Source organism: Thamnophis sirtalis, unplaced genomic scaffold (genome assembly GCF_051295495.1).
Source record: "Thamnophis sirtalis isolate CommonGarterSnake01/CBP01778 unplaced genomic scaffold, rThaSir2_p1.2 scaffold_11, whole genome shotgun sequence".
Lineage (NCBI taxonomy): Eukaryota > Metazoa > Chordata > Lepidosauria > Squamata > Natricidae > Thamnophis > Thamnophis sirtalis.
Window position 1 is genome coordinate 3,044,957 of NW_028261391.1, and position 21,037 is coordinate 3,065,993.

General features: G+C 46.4%; 1 protein-coding gene across 2 annotated transcripts in view; it reads left to right on the forward strand.

Annotated features, from left to right (window-relative positions):
- ARMC9 (armadillo repeat containing 9) overlaps nucleotides 1–21,037 on the forward strand; it is a 120,040-nt gene that overhangs the window by 31,293 nt on the left and 67,710 nt on the right. Inside the window, exons 10-15 of one of the 2 annotated variants that reach the window (XM_087725059.1) lie at nucleotides 4,284–4,319; nucleotides 8,888–8,922; nucleotides 9,933–10,044; nucleotides 14,551–14,643; nucleotides 16,367–16,457; nucleotides 18,770–18,893. In XM_087725059.1, coding sequence (XP_087581185.1) covers nucleotides 4,284–4,319; nucleotides 8,888–8,922; nucleotides 9,933–10,044; nucleotides 14,551–14,643; nucleotides 16,367–16,457; nucleotides 18,770–18,893 — 491 coding nt within the window. The remainder of the gene's footprint in view (nucleotides 1–4,283; nucleotides 4,320–8,887; nucleotides 8,923–9,932; nucleotides 10,045–14,550; nucleotides 14,644–16,366; nucleotides 16,458–18,769; nucleotides 18,894–21,037) is intronic. The other variant, XM_087725061.1, reaches the window with a different exon arrangement.

Genomic DNA, 21,037 nt, shown 5'->3' on the forward strand with positions numbered 1-21,037 from the left:
AGCTGGGTAACTGTAGGCCAGTGACCAGGAGGCTGGGAGTTCTAGTCCTGCATTAGACACGAAAGCCAGCTGGGTAACTGTAGGCCAGTGACCAGGAGGCTGGGAGTTCTAGTCCTGCATTAGACACGAAAGCCAGCTGGGTAACTGTAGGCCAATCACCAGGAGGCTGGGAGTTTCTAGTCCTGCGTTAGATACGAAAGCCAGCTGGGTAACTGTAGACCAATCACCAGGAGGCTGGGAGTTTCTAGTCCTTCATTAGACACGAAAGCCAGCTGGGTAACTGTAGGCCAGTGACCAGGAGGCTGGGAATTGTAGTCCTTCATTAGACACGAAAGCCAGCTGGGTAACTGTAGACCAATCACCAGGAGGCTGGGAGTTCTAGTCTTTCATTAGACACGAAAGCCAGCTGGGTAACTGTAGGCCAGTGACCAGGAGGCTGGGAGTTCTAGTCCTTCATTAGACACGAAAGCCAGCTGGGTAACTGTAGGCCAGTGACCAGGAGACTGGGAGTTCTAGTCCTTCATTAGACACGAAAGCCAGCTGGGTAACTGTAGACCAATCACCAGGAGGCTGGGAATTCTAGTCCTGTGTTAGACACGAAAGCCACCAGGAGATTGGGAATTAGTTCAATTCATCAGGGTGAAGATCTGCTCCTGACTTCTGGCCAAGGAATTGCGGCTACAGCATGGCGTTTAGAAGATATCGGCCTGGCAGCTCTCCAAGCCCGTGGTTGTCAATTCGCCCTTGAAAGACTGTTTTCCCGGGACTTTGCTGGATGTGAATGAGAGGAATTCACATGAGCTTCATAAAAAGGGGTTGGGGGGTTGGAGACAAGGAGTCTGCTTGGTGATCTGGTGAAGCCTAGATCAGAATATCTATGAGTGGATCTCCTGAGCTGCATCTTCCCCCCCTCCCCCCCTTGAAGCCCTCCTCCCAATTCTTTTCCAAGGCTGTGGGCGAGTCCCTGGTACCCAGCGGGAGGATGCTGAACCATCTTATAGCAATAGCAGTTAGACTTATATACCGCTTCATAGGGCTTTCAGCCCTCTCTAAGTGGTTTACAGAGTCAGCATATCGCCCCCAACAACAATCTGGGTCCTCATTTTACCCACCTCGGAAGGATGGAAGGCTGAGTCAACCTTGAGCCGGTGAGATTAGAACCGCTGAATGCCAGATAACAGTCAGCTGAAGTGGCCTGCAGTACTGCACCCTAACCACTGCGCCACCTTGGCTCTGTTGAAGGTCCCATGTGATTTCCTCTTGAGGGGAACCACAAAACATGGCGGGGACCGTTAGCGCTTAAGTTTCCCGGAGCGGAAACCCTGCCTCCCTTCGCCTTTTTAAAGATCGCTTTGATTCATCTTATCTTGTGTGCCCGGCTGAAGAAAGCCAGATAAAAATATGCGCAATGATTTTGGCTTCTCTCTTTTTTTAAAAATTGCTAGATTGAGAATAGAATAGAAGAGAATAACGGAACTGGAAGGGACCTTGGAGGTCTTCTAGTCCAACCCCCTGCTTAGGCAGGAAACTTCTCATCCATTTCCTCTCTAAGCTCCTTGCTTTGTGGCGTCATCCTCTCGGCCTTCAATTCAATCGAAATGCGGGCGATGTTTTCACAGCGGGTTGCCAAACACTAAATTCAGTGTTTCTCAACCTTGGCAACTTGAAGATGTCCGAATACTGGCTGGGGAATTCTGGGAGTTGAAGTCCAGACATCTTCAAGTTGCCAAGGTTGAGAAACACTGCACTAATTGGAGCTCCAATAGCAAATTTCTGAACGTTTTGCAGCAGGCAGCCTTCCCGTCTACTTCGTGGCACAACATTTTGTGGCTTCGTTGAACAGCCGGCCCTTCAGTTCAGTGCCAGGCAGCATATACAGGTTGCCCTCGATTTACGGCCACAGTGGAGCCCCACATCTCGGTCGTTAAGTGAGAGAGAGATGTGTGAAATCAGTTTGCCCCCCTCCCCCTTCTACGACCTTCCTTGCCACAACGGTTAAGTGAACGGCTGCAGTTGTTAAATTCGTAACACGGTCGTTAAGTGAATCTGGCTTCCCCGTTGACCGTCATAAATATGAGTCAGTGGCCAAGGGCCTGACGTTTGATCCCATGGCGGTGGATAATTCACTCCCTGCATCCCCTAAAGATGGCAGTTCAATAGCTCTTGGCTCACCTGTTTAATTATCAATCGTCCTTTTTCCCAGCCTCACGTTATAAGAAATAATTGCTAGAGAACATGAACATTAAATAGCAATAGCAATAGCAATAGCAATTAGACTTATATACCGCTTCATAGAGCTTTCAGCCCTCTCTAAGCGGTTTACAGAGTCAGCATATCGCCCCCAACAACAATCCGGGTCCTCATTTTACCCACCTCGGAAGGATGGAAGGCTGAGTCAACCTTGAGCCGGTGAGATTTGAACAGCCGAACTGCAGAACTAGCAGTCAGCTAAAGTAGCCTGCAGTACTGCACTCTAACCACTGCGCCACCTCGGATTAATAAAAGAGAGTGTTTCTAGCTCAGGGTTGAACTGAGGGGTCCTTGGTACGTGTAGCCTTCCACTTACGACCACAATTGGGCCTAAAATTAATGTTGCTAAGAGAGACCCCATCCCCTGCCACCCTCCAAATTGCACCCCAGTGTGTCTTCCCTTTCCAGCTCCATCACATTCCTCGCCCTTCTGTCCAGCAAAACACGTTGTTAAAAAAAAAACCTCGCGAGTTTGAGAAGTTTTGAAGGCTTTTTTTTACAACATGTTTCCCTGGACAGAACAGCGAGGAGCGAGACGGAGGTGGAAAGGGAAGACGCACATCTCACTTCTCGCCCGTCCCACCTGCCACCTGTCAGAGATCTAAGCCCCCTCCAATTATAATAAGACCAAGGCTATATTTCGGGGGCCCAAAGAAAATAAGATCCTGTCTTATTTTCAGGGAAACACGGTGGGAGGGATGTGGGAGGAAGCCGGAGCAGGAGGAGGGCTGTGAGGTCCTTGGTGCTCTCTGAGCTTGGTGGCTTTCTGGCAGACATTTAATGACCCAACTAGGTAACGTCGTCAGTGCTAGGGGGCAAGGTGTTTCGGGGAGAGGAGGAGGGGGAGAAAAAAGGAGAAGGAGAAGAAGAAAGAGAGAGCGTAAAAAAGAAAAAGAAAGAAAAGGAAGGAAGAAAGAAAGAAGGAAAGAAGGAAAGAAAGAAAAAGGACTGTGGGCTCCTTGGTGCCCTCTGAGCTTGGTGGCTTTCTTACAGACATTTAATGACCCAACTAGGTAACGTCATCAGTGCTAGGGGGCAGGGTGTTTCAGGGAGAGGAGGAGGGGGGGAGAAAAAAGGAGAAGGAGAAGAAGAAAGAGAAAAAGAAAAAGAAAGAAAAAGAAGGAAGAAAGAGAAAGAAAGAAAAGAAAGAAAGAAAGAAAGAAAGAAAGAAAGAAAGAAAGAAAGAAAGAAAGAAAGAAAGAAAGAAAGAAAAAGGACTGTGGTCTCCTTGGTGCTCTCTAAGCTTGGTGGCTTTCTTGCAGACATTTAATGACCCAACTAGGTAACCTCATCAGTGCTGGAAGAAAAAGGGATGTGCAGGGTGGAGGAGAAGGAGAAGAGAGGGGAGGAGGAGGGGAGGAAAAGGAGGAGGAGTGTGGAGTCCTTGGTGCTCTCTGAGCTTGGTGGCTTTCTTGCAGACATTTAATGACCCAACTAGGTAACCTCATCAGTGCTGGAAGAAAAAGGGATGTGCAGGGTGGAGGAGAAGGAGAAGAGAGGGGAGGAGGAGGGGAGGAAAAGGAGGAGGAGTATGGAATCCTTGGTGCTCTCTGAGCTTGGTGGCTTTCTTGCAGACATTTAATGACCCAACTAGGTAACCTCATCAGTGCTGGAAGAAAAAGGGATGTGCAGGGTGGAGGAGAAGAGAGGGGAGGGGAGGAGGAGGGGAGGAAAAGGAGGAGGAGTGTGGAGTCCTTGGTGCGCTCCGAGCTTGGTTGCTTTCTTGCAGACATTTTATTACCCAACTAGGTAACACCATCAGTGTAAGAAGGGCATGGGGAATGAAACATCCGCAAGAAAAGGACCCAGGTCAGAGAGCATCAAGGATCCTTCATAAAAAATCAAGAAATCGAAGTTTCTGCGCATGGACTTTTCCAGTGTGGTTTTTCTCTTCTTAAATCAACTTTTTCATTTTAAAAAAAACACATTTATTTTATCCGTTATGTTTTATTTCTGGGTTTTTTCTCTTAACCTTTTTTGTTTTTCTCTCTTCATCTCTTTTACTGACTGTGTGCCTGTTTACCCCTCTAAAGGAATCTGGCTGTATGAGACCCTGTGAGGATGAATATGTAAGTTCCCATATCTCCTTTTTTTTCTTTTTCTTTTTGGTTCTTAAACCTTTCCACATTTCTCTACGCTGTCCTGTCTTCTTCTCTGCTATGTTCATGCCGGCGCATGCTTGTTCGGCCAGATCGATTCATTTGAACGATTGCATGGAAATTTTAACCAAATTAAAAGCCACCCTCGACAGTTACGAGTCAGATTATGGCTCTGTGTGGCACGTTATATGTTTATTTCTGAGCCTCTTCTTCAGCATGAACTGTCACCCAGGTGGCTTTAAATGTATATATTGGAATTCTTGTTGTCTCGACAAGTTTTGTTCATCGGGCGAAATATATTCGTTCGTTTCCTGGAATTTTTATGTTGTTCCACTTAGGCCTGCGGTATAAAACACTCCTATAAAATTAAAACAAATGTATAACACACCTGTTTAATCTCACAAACTGCAGGTAGTTATTGATTTACAACCCTTCCTTCAGTTCAAAGTTAGGTTGGCATTGAAAAAAGTGACTCTCGTGACCATTTTTCACACTTACGACCAGAGTCACTTTAATCAAAATTCGGCCCCTTGGCAACTGGCAGGTACTTATGACGGTTGTATTGTCCCAGGGGGGGGGTCACGCGATCCACTTTTGCGACCTCCTGACAAGGTCAGTGGGGAAGCAAGATTCACTTTTAACAACCGTGTGACCAGCTTAACACCTGCAGCGATTCGCTTAACAACTGTAGAAAGAAAGGTCGTAAAACGGGGCAAAATTCCCTTAAGAAATGTTTCACTTAGCAACATAAATTTAGGGCTCACTTTTGGTCGTAACTCGAGGAGCAGCTGTATCCAAAGACTCCAAAAAAGAATCCAAAGACTTCCTGCCCCAACAGGAAGAGGCCAACTCTAAACTGCTTTAAAAGCGCTATGAAGCGATATGTCAGTCTAAGGGCTATTGCTACATTAAGCACAAAGCAAATTAAAATCCTTCCCCTTGATGGCTCCGTCTTATGAACTGGTGCAAACATACATTTTTTTTTTGGAAAAGTTTATTTTTTATTCTCTTACACACAATTATAAGTATACATTCACCTAGTGTGTTATTCTTCTTCACATTTTTCATTCCTCTACATTTGTTATTCCATTTAATAGCTTATATATACAATTTGGGTTGCTTTATTTACCATCCCTCCTGTTGTAACACCACCTTTTTTCCCTTTCTTTTCTCCCTCCCTCCCTTCTCTACTTTCTTCTTTCCATTTCTCCTTCCCCTTCCTTCTTCCCTTACCTCTCTCCTACTCTTCCTCTTCCCCTTCCTACCCTCTCTCCTTCTCTTTCTATCCCTTCCATCTTCCTTAACGTCTTCCTTCCTTCCTCCTCTCCTTTCCCATCCTTCTTCCCTTCCTCCTACTCCTACTTCCTCCTCCCCTTCCTACCCTCTCTCCGTCTCTTTCACTCCCTTCCATCTTCCTTACCTCTTTCTTCCTTCCTCCTCTCCTTCCGCATCCTTCTTCCTCTTCCCCTTCCTACCCTCTCTCCTTCTCTTTCTCTCCCTTCCACCCTCCTTAACCTCTTCCTTCCGTCCTCATCTCCTTTCCCATCCTTCTTCCCTTACCTCTCCCCTACTCCTACTCTTTCTCTTCCCCTTCCTACCCTCTCTCTTTCTCTCCCACCTCCTTTACCCCTTCCTTCCTCCTCTCCTTCCCTTTCCTTCTTCCCTTACCTCTCCCCTACTCCTACTCTTCCTCTTCCCCTTCCTACCCTCTCTCCTTCTTTCTCTCCCTTCCACCCTCCTTAACCTCTTCCTTCCTTCCTCCTCTCCTTCCCCATCCTTCTTCCCTTCCCTTCCTCCTACTCCTACTCCCCTCTTTCCTTCTCTTTCTCTCCCTTCCACCCTCCTCTCCTTACCTCTTTCTTCTTTCCCTCCTCTTCCTCTCCTCCTCTCTTCCTTTCTTTTCTTGTTGTTATAGGTGTCTCTTTCAAATCTCAATTTATGTTTTCCTGGAATGGTTATTTCCACAAACCCAAATATAGTTTAGCATCATTTCTTATTCCCTTTCCTTCACTAATGTATCCTAACTATGTTTCCCCCCCCCCCTTTATATCTCACTTTTCAATATATACTTATGTATTAGTACTTTCTTTTCTGTTTCCCCTCTCTTTCCTCCCTTTCTCATTCAATAGTGCATCGTCTGGGTTCTGTATCTTCTCCTTACTTTCTTTTCTAAATTCCTGTCTCTAGCCAATCATAAAATCTTCCCCATGTCTTGAAGTGCACCGATTCCTCTGTATCCTTTATTTTCAGTGTCAACCTGTTCATCTCTGCACAGTCTTAATATCTTTTTTTTTTATTATCTCTTCGTCTGGTTCAAACGTACATTTGACAATTTGTGTCAGTCAATGTCCCTGGAAGGAATGGGGTTGCTGGGGCCTCCTAAGACCCACAGGGGAGTGTGTGTGTGTGTGTGTCTTTATTGCAAAAATTACCCAGGGGACAGAAATCAAAATGAATGACAGATCAATGCAGTGAGATATAGAACCCAATCCATCTGCAAAGCTGTCCTTTGCCATGAATGGCGAGCATTGTGCCCCCCCGGCGGGTTTTCAATTGACGGACACCACTTCTGAAACGGCTTTCCCCGCACTTCCCCCCCCCGCCCCCGGTCGGTGAGAACGACGCTCTTGTGTTACACGGCTTTCTGGCGTCCCAGGCGTCTGGGATGCTACGCGGAAACGAGAGTAATGCAATCTGCCTTTTGACATTTTCCTGCTTTTGTGCTCCCGGCCTTCCCCAGCTGGGTGGCTTATAATGGGCAGCGATTATTATAGAAGCTGCCCTGAAAGGCACGGGGGAGACAGTTGGGGAGGGGGGCGTTCAGAAAGACGGGGAATTGAGGACCCCCAGCGAGCTCTTTGCAATGGCCTTTGGAGGAATGTTGCACCTGGTGTCCAGATGAAGGGCTGGGAAGATGTCTGCAGATCCGTATAGTGTTTTTTTTTAAAAAGTTTTTTATTGTTTTTATTAAACCAAAAGCACAAAAAAAAAAAGAATCATCTTTCATGACATCTTGTAGAAGGCGTGTCAATTGGTTACAGGTACATTTCGTGCGTTCTCCCACAATCATTACATATATTTCATTCAGGTTGAGTTGTACATTTTAAAGTTTATGTATTTTACTATCACTGTATCACAATTTTCATGTAAATACAGTTACTTAAACGTGTTTTTCCCCCCTAAGATCATTTTTTATTTAAAGACACAACCACCTACTGGCATACTTTCGCAATCTCAATAAATCTGCCATAACTTCACGTCTTAATGTCATATTCTAAAAAAGAGTCAGTTAGGAGAATATCCAAGATTCCCTCTCCTTTTTCCCCCCCAAACTCACAAATTAACGCTTCTGTCCATTTTACTTTTACAGGTATCACACACCTGTATGTATCATTAAGTATTATCCATTAACATTTCTTTGTTGTTATTGTAGTTAACTAAAAAATTATCTGTATAGTTTAGTGAAAAGAAGGACCAGGGAGACATGATAGCTGTCTTCTACCATGTATCCCCGAAAATAAGCCCTCCCCCAAAATATTGCAAAACAGCAGCAGCCATGAGGTGACCACGTTCGCCACCTCCTGCACCTCAAAAATAATAAGACCTCTCCGAAAATAAGGGCAAACGCTTATTTCGGGGATCCAAAGAAAATAAAACTCTGTCTTGTTTTCAGGGAAACACAGTACATACCGTACTTTTCGGAGTATAAGACGCACCGGAGTATAAGATGCACCAAGGTTTTGAAGAGGCAATTTTTTTAATAAAGTAGGTAGGTAGATAGAGGGGGGGAGAGAGAGAGAAATACAGTAGGTAGGAAGGGAGAGAGTGTAGGTAGGTTGGTAAGTAGAGAGATAGAGAGAGAAATAGAGCATAGGTAGGGAGAGAGAGAGTAGTTAGGTAGGTAGGTAGATAACGGGATAGAGAGAGAGAAATACAGTAGGTAGGTAGGGAGAGAGAGAGGGGGGAGGTAGGATGGTAGGTAGAGGGATAGAGAGAATGAGAAATACAGTAGATAGGTAGGAAGAGAGAGAGAGTAGGTACGTAGGTAGATAGAGGGGGAGAGAGAAATACAGTAGGGAGGGAGGGAGAGAGAGAGAGAGAGAGTAGGTAGGTAGGGAGATGTTTCCAGGTGTATTTATCCATGTGCTGGAGAAGGAAATCGCTGACAATCTGCAGCACCTAAGACTTTGTTTCTGCTGGCACAGCACTTGATCAATGCAATTCTCATCAATCACTTTAACTAAAGAGCTTTCCGAAAGGAAAAAAAAAAGTTTGCACTCTGCAAACCTCCCCAAAGCGTTCAGTTTTTCGCTCATTTCTGCCCTCCCCAGCCCCCAGCAGCTCTCTTGAGAGCCTCCTAAAAGCTCTGCACGGCCATTTTGGTGAAGGGGGCGGGGATTCGGGAAGCAAAAATGCTGTATTCGGTGTATAAGACGCACCCAGATTTTCAGCCTCTTTTTTTGAGGGAAAAGGGTGCGTCTTATACTCTGAAAAATACGATGTACTGATTTTATTTTTCTCTCTCCTTCAACTCACAGGCTTCCACAATGTTAAGAGCATCGTTGGTCCCTGCGTAAGTTCTTTTATTTCCTCTCATCTCTGATTTGTCGTGTCATGAAATGTGGGTGGTTTGCGAAGTTCCCCAGCCAGCTTCCGTGCCTAAGGCAGAACTAGAACTCCCCGTCTCCTGGTGATCGGCTCAAAGTCACCCAGCTGGTTTCATGGCTAAAATGGGAGTGGAACTCACAGTTTCCTAATGATTGGCCCAAAATCACCCAGTCTGTTTTCGCGCCCAAGGTGGGACTAGAACTCCCCATCTCCTGGTGATTGGCTTAAAGTCACCCAGCTGGCTTTCATGCCCAAAGTAGGACTAGAACTCACTGTTTCCCAATATTTGGCCCAAAGTCACCCAGCTGGCTTTCATGCCTAAGATTTGACTAGAACTCACTGTCTCCTAGTGATTGGTCCAAAGTCACCCAGCTGGCTTTCGTGCCTAAGACAGGACTGGAACTCGCTGTTTCCTAGTGATTGGCTCAAAGTCAACCAGCTGGTTTAATGCCTAAAAGAGGACTAGAACTCCCTGTTTCCTAGTGATTGGCCCAAAGTCACCCAGCCGGCTTCTGTGCCTAAGGCAGGACTAGAACTCCCCATCTCCTGGTGATTGGCTCAGTGTCACCCAGCTGGTATCATGCCTAAGATGGGACTAGAACTCACGGTTTCCTAATGATTGGCCCCAAATCACCCAGTCCGCTTTCCGTGCCTAAGGTGGGACTAGAACTCACTCTCTCCCAGTTTCTAGCACGGTGCCTTAACCACTAGACCAAATTGTCCGTCTTTCCAAATGGAGGTCTGACAGGTGCCGAATCCCAGAACCGGACCACCGAGGACCCCTCAGCGCTAGAGGCCAGTTCCCTTGGCGGTCCAGACTGAGATTTCTCATTTTCCCACCGGGCTCAGAAGCCCCCCCCCCCCCTCTGTACACCGCCTGACTTTCTAGGACTGAACGAATGAAGGCGAACACGGGTGGACCTTCTAGGACTTTGACTGCTGGTTGCTCGCTTCACGAGCGCTTTGTTTCTGCAGGAAAGTACAGGACGTGCCCCTCCTGCCCTCTTTGGATTATGAGAAGTTAAAGAAGGACCTGAGCGACGGCAGTGACCGCCTGAAGGCTTTCTTGCTCCAGGCCTTGCGCTGGGTAAGTCTCCCTGTCAATCCGGGGGGGGGGGGTAGCTGTGGGAATTCTGGGAGTTGAAGTCCAGAGGTCTTAAAAGCCATCGAGGTTGAGAATCGACGGTGTCATGCCTGCATGCCATCTTTTTTGGGGGAGCTTCAGGCCTGCCACACTTTCTACTGCCTACTTTCTATTGTGGAAAAATGGGAAGAGGCATTATATGGAGTTGGATGATATGGAGCCATAACAACAGTCTTCTTAGAAACTCAAGGTCATCTTTGTCTCTGTACCTGGGCGGAACTGGATGGTAGGAATCTGTGTTCGTGGCAGGGTAAGATTGGACCATGTGATGGACTTGTGGGTGTGGGCCAGAGGTGGGTTCCTACCAGTTCGCACCTATTCAGCAGAACCGGTTCGTCAAACCTACCAAACCGGTTAGAAGAGGTTCCACCAGTGGACCCTGAAAGCAGGCCACACCTACAGAAGAGGCTCCAAACTTTTTTGAAACCCACCACTGGTCCTTGGATATGATTATTCTACACTATCATGCTCCTATTTATAAAACTCGGTGCCTCTGTGAAAGGTAAGGATGACTACTGCGTTTGTGGGGCAATCAGAACATTGCATGTGTTGAAGTTGTTTTAACGCAAACCAAAGATGCCTTTTAAAAAAGAAGTTTACATCCTATTCTTATTCATCCCGGTGCTGTGTGTGAGGTAATTTAAGGTGGTTCTGACAAGTGTCGTCGGCATCTTCATATCCGGTCACATGGGCGGCAAGCCACTCCCGTCCGGTCACATGGGCGGCAAGCCACTCCCACAAAGGAGGCCACACCCACAGAGTAGGTTCGAACAATTTTTGAAACCCACCACTGGAATCTCCCCTCCCCGTCCGCCCGCTGTAGAGAATTGAGAAGCCAAGTCAGGAAAATATTAGAATGTGCAGAAATGAATAGACTAACATTACTATGTAATGTTGGCTCTATCTAATAAAATGAAATTCAAGGGTGAAAAGAGTCAGGTTCTACATTTAGGCAAGAAAAACGAAATGCACAGGGACAGTATAGGTGGTACCTGGCTCAATAGTAGTAACCGTGAGAGGGATCTTGGAGTCCTAGTGGAGAACCATTTAAATAGGAGCCAGCCGTGTGCAGCAGCTGCCAAAAAAGCCAACACAGTTCTAGGCTGCATCAACAGAGGGAGAGAATCAAGATCCCGTGAAGTGTTAATACCACTTTATAAGGCCTTGGTAAGGCCACACTTGGAATGCTGCATCCAGTTTTGGTCGCCACGATGTAGAAAAGATGTGGAGACTCTAGAAAGAGTGCAGAGAAGAGCAGCAAAGAGGATGAGGGGACTGGAGGCTCAAACATATGAAGAACGGTTGCAGGAACTGGGTATGTCTAGTTTAATGAAAAGAAGGACTAGGGGAGACATGATAGGAGTCTTCCAATATCTCAGGGGCTGCCCCAACGAAGAGGGAGTCAAACTATTCTCCAAGGCACCTGAGGGTAGAACAAGAAGCAATGGGTGGAAACTAATCAAGGAGAGAAGCAACTTAGAACTGAGGAGAAATTTCCTGACAGTGAGAACAATTAATCAGTGGAACAGAAGTTGCCTCCAGAAGTTGTGAATGCCCCAACACTGGAAGTCTTTAAGAAGAGGTTGGATAGCCATTTGCCTAGGCAGGAAACCTTATACCGTTCCAAACAAATGGATATCCAACATCTTCTTAAAGGCTTCCAGTGTTGGGGCATTCACGACTTCTGGAGGCAACTTCTGTTCCACTGATTCATTGTTCTAAGGAAATTCCTCCTCAGTTCTAAGTTGCTTCTCTCCTTGATTAGTTTCCACCCATTGCTTCTTGTTCTGCCCTCAGGTGCCTTGATGCCTTGAATCTTCCACAAAGACCCAGACCGCCTTTGATCAAGCGTCTCCTTTAGAATAAGGGGCAGATTAACATGAAACCGGACAGAAAGTTGTGTTTTTCTGCTCAAAACGCCGAGTTCGCTTATTTAATTAACTGAGAGAGAAGCTGAGAGAGAATGTCTGGCCCACGATCACCTAGCCAGCTTTCATGCCCAAGGAAGACTAGAACTCACAGCCTCCTGGTTTCTAACTTGGTGCCTTTACGTTAAACCAAACTGATTTTCTGGCTTCTCGTCCCAGTTGGAATTTAGACTTGCTCAATTCTTCTGTTGATTTGCTTCCTCCGGGATTGGGCGGCCTATAAATCCATTAAATACAATACAATTTCTGCAGCCACCGCTCTCAGTCAGTGACTCCGAATGGCTTGCAGTTCAGAAAGAAAAAAAGCAGATGGCAATTAAACATACTAAAAACATTTTTAAACAAATATATAATATAAACAGCCAGATTAAACATAATATACCATAAGCTGCTTGGCCAGTTAGCAATTAAACATACTAAAAACATTTTTAAACAAATGTATAATATAAACAGCCAGATTAAACATAGTATACCATAACCTGCTTGGCCAGTTAGCAATCAAAACTGAAAAAGAGTTCAAAAGCCGCATGATAAGAATTCAGAATGCAGTCATTCTGGCTGACCATTTGCTGGCTGCTGCGGTGACATTCTTAGCCCTTAGGTGCTTTCGAATTCACAGGCACACCTCAACTTACGACCACAGTTCAGCCCAGAATTTCTGCTGTTAAGTGAGACGTTGAGCTTTCTCCCATTTTACGACCTTTCCTGCCTCTGTTGTTAAGCCAATCACTGCCGTCGATAAGTCGGTAATGCAATGGTTCAGTGATTCCGGCTCCCTCGTTGAACTTGGGCTTGTCAGAAGGTCGCAAAAAGGGACCGCGTGATCCAGGGACACTGCCACCGTCGTAAATGTGAACCAAAGTTGCTGAATTTTGATCACGTGTCTCACGAGGGGGGGGGATGCTGCAAAAGATCGCAACCACCGTATGAAAAATGGCCATTAAATCACCTTCTTCGGTGCCATTGTAACTTTGAACGGTCACTAAACCAATGGTTGTAAGTCAAGGACTGCAGGATGGTGTTTTTAGCCAAGGAAGAGAAAAGAGGCTGTGTGACGTTGTTTGCTCGGTCTTGGGTCCAAGTCGCTCTGGAGCAGTGGTGAAATTCATTTTTTTTACTACCGGTTCTGTGGGCGTGGCTTGGTGGGCATGGCAGGGGAAGGATACTGCAAAATCCCCATTCCCTCCCCACTCCAGGGGGAGGATACTACAAAATCCTCCTTCCCTCCCCACTCAGGGGGAGAATACTGCAAAATCCCCTTTCCCTCCCCACTCAGGGGGAGGATAATGCAAAATCCCCATTCCCTCCCCACTCAGGGGGAGGATACTGCAAAATCCCCATTCCCTCCCCACTCAGGGGGAGGATACTGCAAAATCCCCTTTCCCTCCCCACTCAGGGGGAGGATAATGCAAAATCCCCATTCCCTCCCCACTCAGGGGGAGGATACTGCAAAATCCCCTTTCCCTCCCCACTCAGGGGGAGGATACTGCAAAATCTCCTTTTCTTCCCCACTCAGGGGAAGGATACTGCAAAATCCCCATTCCCTCCCCACTCCAGGGGGAGGAAACTGCAAAATCCCCATTCCCTCCCCACTCAGGGGGAGGATACTGCAAAATCCCCTTTTCTTCCCCACTCAGGGGAAGGATACTGCAAAATCCCCATTCCCTCCCCACTCAGGGGGAGGATACTGCAAAATCCCCATTCCCTTCCCACTCAGGGGAGGATACTGCAAAATCCCCTTTCCCTCCCCACTCAGGGGAGGATACTGCAAAATCCCCATTCCCTCCCCACTCAGGGGGAGGATACTGCAAAATCTCCTTTTCTTCCCCACTCAGGGGAAGGATACTGCAAAATCCCCATTCCCTCCCCACTCCAGGGGGAGGAAACTGCAAAATCCCCATTCCCTCCCCACTCAGGGGGAGGATACTGCAAAATCCCCTTTTCTTCCCCACTCAGGGGAAGGATACTGCAAAATCCCCATTCCCTCCCCACTCAGGGGGAGGATACTGCAAAATCCCCATTCCCTTCCCACTCAGGGGAGGATACTGCAAAATCCCCTTTCCCTCCCCACTCAGGGGAGGATACTGCAAAATCCCCATTCCCTCCCCACTCAGGGGGAGGATACTGCAAAATCCCCCTTCCCTCCCCACTCAGGGGGAGGATACTGCAAAATCCCCCTTCCCTCCCCACTCCAGGGGAAGGATACTGCAAAATCCCCCTTCCCTCCCCACTCAGGGGGAGGATACTGCAAAATCCCCCTTCCCTCCCCACTCAGGGGGAGGATACTGCAAAATCCCCCTTCCCTCCCCACTCTGGGGCCAGCCACAGGTGGCATTTGCTGGTTCTCCGAATTACTCAAAATTTTCACTACCAGTTCTCCAGAACCTGTCAGAACCTGCTGGATTTCACCCGTACTCTGGGGGGTTTATACCCGAGCCCGTATGGCTTTGTTCCGCTTTCCGTGACTCCTTGAACTTTTAATCATTTCATTTTGAAAAATAAATCTCTCTTCCTTTTGCAGCGTTTGACAACTTCCCATCCGGGGGAGCAGCGGGACACCGTTCTGCAAGCCTACATCAACAATGATCTGTTGGACTGCTACAGTAATGGCCAGGTTAGCGTGGGGGTGTGTGTGAGATCGCTACCCTAGATCGGAGACCGAGGGCATCTTTGGGAGTCTTGATCTGCAACTGTTAACTTTTTTAAAAAATGATATTTTTATGGTTTTATATCATAAATTCCATTTCTGTTTCTATATTGAACGGTGTGTTCAAAGTGTTAAAATATAAACATCATAAGCAGTAATGGTATCCTATTTTCTTCACTATTGGTTCGGTAGCGGGGGTGGCACACACACACACACACGAGCATGGGCAGAAGGTCCCTGATGGCGTCTGGGTGGATGGCCGGAGTCTCGCGCTGCCGCCATTACCAGTTCGCCCAAACTGGTGCAGACTGGCAGATCATAATCATATATGCGACAATTATCAGTCGTTATTGAAAAATATACTATCTCCCATTGCAATAATCAATTAAATAACCATCCAGTTCTACATTGAACCGTGTGTTTTCCGTATGTCCACAGTTTTAAAATATAAACATCATAATCATTATAGTCATGTACATGTAAATATGCCACTTTATAATGCCTTGGTAAGGCCACACTTGGAATATTTGCATCCAGTTTTGGTCGCCACGATATAGAAAAGATGTGGAGACTCTAGAAAGAGTGCAGAGAAGAGCAACAAAGAGGATTAGGGGACCGGAGACTAAAACATATGAAGAACGGTTGCAGGAACTGGGCATGGCTAGTTTAATGAAAAGAAGGACCAGGGGAGACATGGTAGCAGTCTTCCAATATCTCAGGGGTTGCCACAAAGAAGAGGGAGTCAAGCTATTCTCCAAGACACCTGAGGGCAGAACAAGAAGCAATGGGTGGAAACTAATCCAGGAGAGAAGCAACTTAGAACTGAGGAGAGATTTCCTGACGGTTAGAACAATGAATCAGTGGAACAGAAATTGCCTCCAGAAGTTGTGAATGTCCCAACACTGGAAGTCTTTAAGAAGATGTTGGATAGCCATTTGTCTGTAACGGTATAGAGACTGGACAGCCACCTGTCTGAAATGGTATGGGGTTGGACTAGAAGACCTCCAAGGTCCCTTCCAACTCTGCTATTGTATTGTATTTATATATGATAATTATCAGTAGTTATGGAAAAATGTACTATCTTCCATTGTGATATCAATTATTTAACCATCAAAATATTTAGTAATCATTTTTTCTTTCTCATGTGGTCCATATTTCCCGTAAATCCACTCATCTAACCTCTGTGACTGTCAGCTAACCATTTGTAGAAAAGTTTCCCATGTCGCGAAATATTCCGAATCTTCTTTTTCTAGGTTAAACGAGGACCCAGATTCTTGGGGGCAGGAGGCTGACTCTTTAAACTGCTTAGAGAGGGCCGTAAAGCAAGACAAAGTAGTATATAAGTCTAAGTGCTATTGTCCTTCCTTCCTCCCTCCTTTCAGGGTGGAATTGCTATTGCTAAAATCCCAGCTGATCTCGCTTCCCCCCCCCCCTGCTAAATCTTGCCCATGTTTATTAAGCAAATCCATGGTCGTTATGTGGACAGAGTAATCATTAAGTGAATCCATTGTCATTAAGTAGACCCTGTAGTCGTTATGCAGATCCGTTGTCTGCAATGCACATGTTTTGCCGGAAACTGGTTGTAAAGCACTGTGGAGCTTCAGTCTGGATGCTCTTGCTTTTGCTGTTGTTTCATGTCAACTATTCCAGGATTAACTGCAACCATTTCAATTTTGGGGTTCTCTTGCAGAGGAGCGTCTTAATGCTGATCCAGTCCAAGTGCGAGGTTGTGCGCCAGTACACCGCCCGGCTCATCAATGCGTTTGCCTCCCTGGCTGAAGGTAAGAGGCGGCGCATAAAGTAGCTACTTGCACCTGGGGAAGTTCTCCCGAAGCTCATAGAAACCTCTTGTTATCGTTGTTGCTACCTGTGAAGTCGTGTCCGACCCATTGCAACCCCATGGACAACGTTCCTCCAGGCCTTCCGCTCCTCTCCCATCCTCTGGAGTCCATTGAGGCTCACACGGACTGCTTTGGTGACTCCATCCAGCCACCTCCTTCTCTGCCGTCCCCTCCTTCTTCTTTTGCCCTCCATCGTTCCCAGCATGAGGCTCTTTTCCAGGGAGTTCTTCCTTCTCCTTAGGTGGCCAAAGTACTTGAGATAGATAGATAGATAGATAGATAGATAGATAGATGGATGGATGGATGGATGGATGGATGGATGGATGGATGGATGGATGGATGGATGGATGGATGGATGGATGGATGGATAGATAGATAGATAGATAGATAGATAGATAGATAGATAGATAGATAGATAGATAGATAGATAGATAGATAGATAGATAGATAGATGCGAGTTGCGAAGTGGTGTCCCACCCATCGTGACCCCCATGGACAACATTCCTCCTGGCCTTCCTGTTCTCTCCCATCCTCTGGAGTCCATTGAAGCTCATGCCGACTGCTTGAGTGACTCCATCCAGCCACCTCCTTCTCTGCCGTCCCCTTCTTCTTCTTTTGCCCTCCATCCTTCCCAGCATGAGGCTCTTCTCCAGGGAGTCCTTCTTCCTTCTCCTTAGGTGGCCAAAGTACTTGAGATAGATAGATAGATAGATAGATAGATAGATAGATAGATAGATAGATAGATAGATAGATAGATGCAAAGTCATGTCCGACCCATTGCGACCCCATGGACAACGTTCCTCCAGGCCTTCCTCTCCTCTCCCATTCTCTGGAGTCCATTGAAGCTCACACCAACTGCTTGGGTGGCTCCATCCAGCCGCCTCCTTCTCTGCCGTCCCCTTCTTCTTCTTTTGCCCTCCATCGTTCCCAGCATGAAGCTCTTCTCCAGGGAGTCCTTCTTCCTTCTCCTTAGGTGGCCAAAGTACTTGAGATGATAGATAGATAGATAGATAGATAGATAGATAGATAGATAGATAGATAGATAGATAGATAGATAGATAGATAGATAGATAGATAGATAGATAGATAGATGATAGATGGATAGATATAGATAGATAGATGATAGATGGATAGATAGATAGATAGATAGATAGATAGATAGACAGACAGACAGACAGACAGACAGACAGACAGACAGACAGACTGACTGACTGACTGACTGACTGACTGACTGACTGACTGACTGACTGACTGACACACTCTCATACACACATAGTTGTTGCTGTTAGTCGTGAAATCGTGTCCGATCCATTGCGACCCCATGGAGAAGGTTCCTCCAGGCCATTGGGGATGGGGATATGGAATTGGGAATGTCTAGTCTAATGAAAAGAAGGATGGAGGGAGACAAAATAGCAGTGTTGCAGTATTTGAGGGGCTGCCACAAAGAGGAGGGGGTCCACCTGTTCTCCAAAGCACCTGAGGGGAGAACAAGAAACAACAGATGGAGAATAAGGAGAGAAGCAACTTAGAACTGAGGAGGAATTTCCTGACAATGAGAACAATTAACCAGTGGAACAGAAATTGCCTCCAGAAGTTGTGGATGCCCCAACACTGGAAGTCTTTAAGAAGATGTTGGATAGCCATTTGTCTGCAATGGTACAGGGTCTCCTGCTTGACCAGTGGACTGGACTAGTGAGAGTGAGAGTGATGTAAAGATACAGTATAGATGGTAGAGAGAGATACAGAGATGGATGGATGGATGGATGGATGGATGGATGGATGGATGGATGGATGGATGATGAGAGAGATGAGAGATAGAGTGATAGTGATGTAGAGATACAGGAGAGAGAGAGAGAGAGAGAGAGAGAGAGAGAGAGAGAGAGAGAGAGAGAGAGAGAGAGAGAGAGATACATATGTAGATAGAGAGATGATAGATACATAGAATAACTGTATTGTCACTTTGCATGTACACTAATTGGCATACATTAACATGACATTTCATGGCCTCCAGCTCTCAAAGGGTCACCACCTCCAATATACACTACATGAACATGACAACATAAACAAATACAAAATTATCCCTATGCCCACGTATGTTATATGAGGCAAAGAAACAGCCTAGTTCGGATGTATATGTGTCCGTAGGGAGGGAGAGAAAACACGGCAAAATTTGGAATGCAACTTCCGAGAGCTTTTGCGGTCTCTCTCTCTCTCTCTCTCCATTGCTCTCTTTCTTCTTCTGTTTCTCCCAGGCCGCCTCTACCTTTCCCAGAATCCCCGCTTGCTCCGCATGCTGGAAGGACGGTTGAAAGCGGAAGATAAGTTCTCCCTTACCCGGGAGAACGTCCTGGGAGCTTTGCAGAAACTCAGCCTCAGGTGAGGAATGGAGGGGTTGTGATGCTGCCTCACTTCTTTTTCCCCAAAAGTAAATTTCTCTTTCTTTCTTCCTTCCTTCCTTTCTGTCTTCTCTCTCTCTCTCTTTCTTTCTTTCTTTCTTTCTTCTCTCTTTCTTTCTTACTTCTTTCTTTCTTTCTTCTCTCCTTCTTACTTCTTTCTTTCTTTCTTTTTGTCTCTCTATCTCTGTCTGTCTGTCTTTCCTTACTTCCTTTTTTCTTTTATTTGTCCTCCCTCCCCCTCTCTCCTTCCTTCCTTTCCTTCTTTCCTTCTTTCTGTCCGTCTGTGTCTGTATTTCCTTCTTTCTTTTATTTGTCCTCCTTCCCTCCCCCTCCCTCCTTCCTTCCTTCCTTTCCTTCTTTCTTTCTGTCCGTCTGTGTCTGTATTTCCTTCTTTCTTTTATTTGTCCTCCTTCCCTCCCCCTCCCTCCTTCCTTCCTTCCTTTCCTTCCTTCTTTCTTTCTTTCTTTCTTTCTTTCTTTCTTTCTTTCTTTCTTTCTTTCTGTCTGTGTCTGTATTTCCTTCTTTCTTTTATTTGTCCTCCTTCCCTCCCCCTCCCTCCTTCCTTCCTTTCCTTCTTTCTTTCTTTCTTTCTTTCTGTCTGTGCCTGTATTTCCTTCTTTCTTTTATTTGTCCTCCTTCCCTCCCCCTCCCTCCTTCCTTCCTTCCTTTCCTTCTTTCTTTCTTTCTGTCCGTCTGTGTCTGTATTTCCTTCTTTCTTTTATTTGTCCTTTTCTTCCTCCCTCCCTTCTTTCTATTTTTTTCTGTCTGTCTTTCCTTCCTTGCTTCCTTTGTTTCATCTTTCTTTCTTTCTTTCGTCTTTCTTTTTTTCTTTTCTTCCTTTTGCTACAAAAGTATTCTACAAAGGAGTGAATATGAGCTGCGGCTAAACTAACGGATACAATTTTTTAAAAAAAAGAATGCCTCCAATTTCATTTCTGCTTCAAAACTGTTTCTAGATGTTGTGCTTGAGAGAGAAAGAAATGAAACTGGGACTCTCGTGCGATTCAATTAGATCAATTGGTTGCTATAGCAACGGCTAGTGTATATTACGTATGCAAAAGTTGAGGTTGTCAGGTTGCTATCTTTATTCTACTGTTCTAAACAGTGTTGGGAGATAAGGCTTTTTTTTTAAAAAAAAAAATATTTTCCTTTAACTCACACTTCTGCCTTCCCCTTTTCTCCTTTCCCCGCTGTCTTTATTTCCACTTGTATTTTATACTTTGCTAACTTTAAGGAAAATAATAATTAAAAAAAGAAATGAATCGAAAAAGGATATTCCAGATCAGGGGTCCCCAAACCTTTCGGGCCTCAGGGACCACTAAATTCATAATTTTAAATCCCGTGGACCACTAATAGGATCTGCCTGATGACCGACTGGGGTGGGTGTGGCTAGGTGGTCATGTGACTGGGTGGGCAAGGCCAATTTCTTGTCACTCACATCAAGGGGTGTCTCGCCGGCCTCTATTCGCCCCTCCGCTCCCAGCCCTTCCTCTCCTGCCCGCCCGGGCTCCTTAGGGCCCGAATAGGAAGCCGTTGCTGGAGCTGAGCATCCACCAGGAGAAAGAGCAATAGCAATAGCAATAGCAGTTAGACTTATATACCGCTTCCTAGGGCTTTCAGCCCTCTCTAAGCGGTTTACAGAGTCAGCATATCGCCCCCACAGTCTGGGTCCTCATTTCACCCACCTCGGAAGGATGGAAGGCTGAGTCAACCTTTGAGCCGGTGAGATTAGAACCGCTGAACTGCAGATAACAGTCAGCTGAAGTGGCCTGCAGTACTGCACCCTAACCACTGCGCCACCTCGGTTACCAAAACAGCTCAGTTCAAATTGGATCTGACCGAGAAGGAGGTTTCAGCAGAAGAACCTCACTGAGGACTAGGAGCATGGGCTTTCCAAGCAGAGGGAAGACCTGCAGGAGTGCAAGGCCAGGGGTTGGCGCCTGGAGGCTCAGTGGGCTGAGATGGTCAGCCAGTTCCAGGCCATGATGCCGTCCCACTGGAACGAGGCCCTCCGGCTCTTCGCCACCAGCGGCCCTTCCCTCCAGCCTTCGCCCAAAGCCCCCCACCAGGAGGATGAAGCAGACCCCAAGTGGGAATTTCTGCCCCCCTCCGACCCCCACAAAA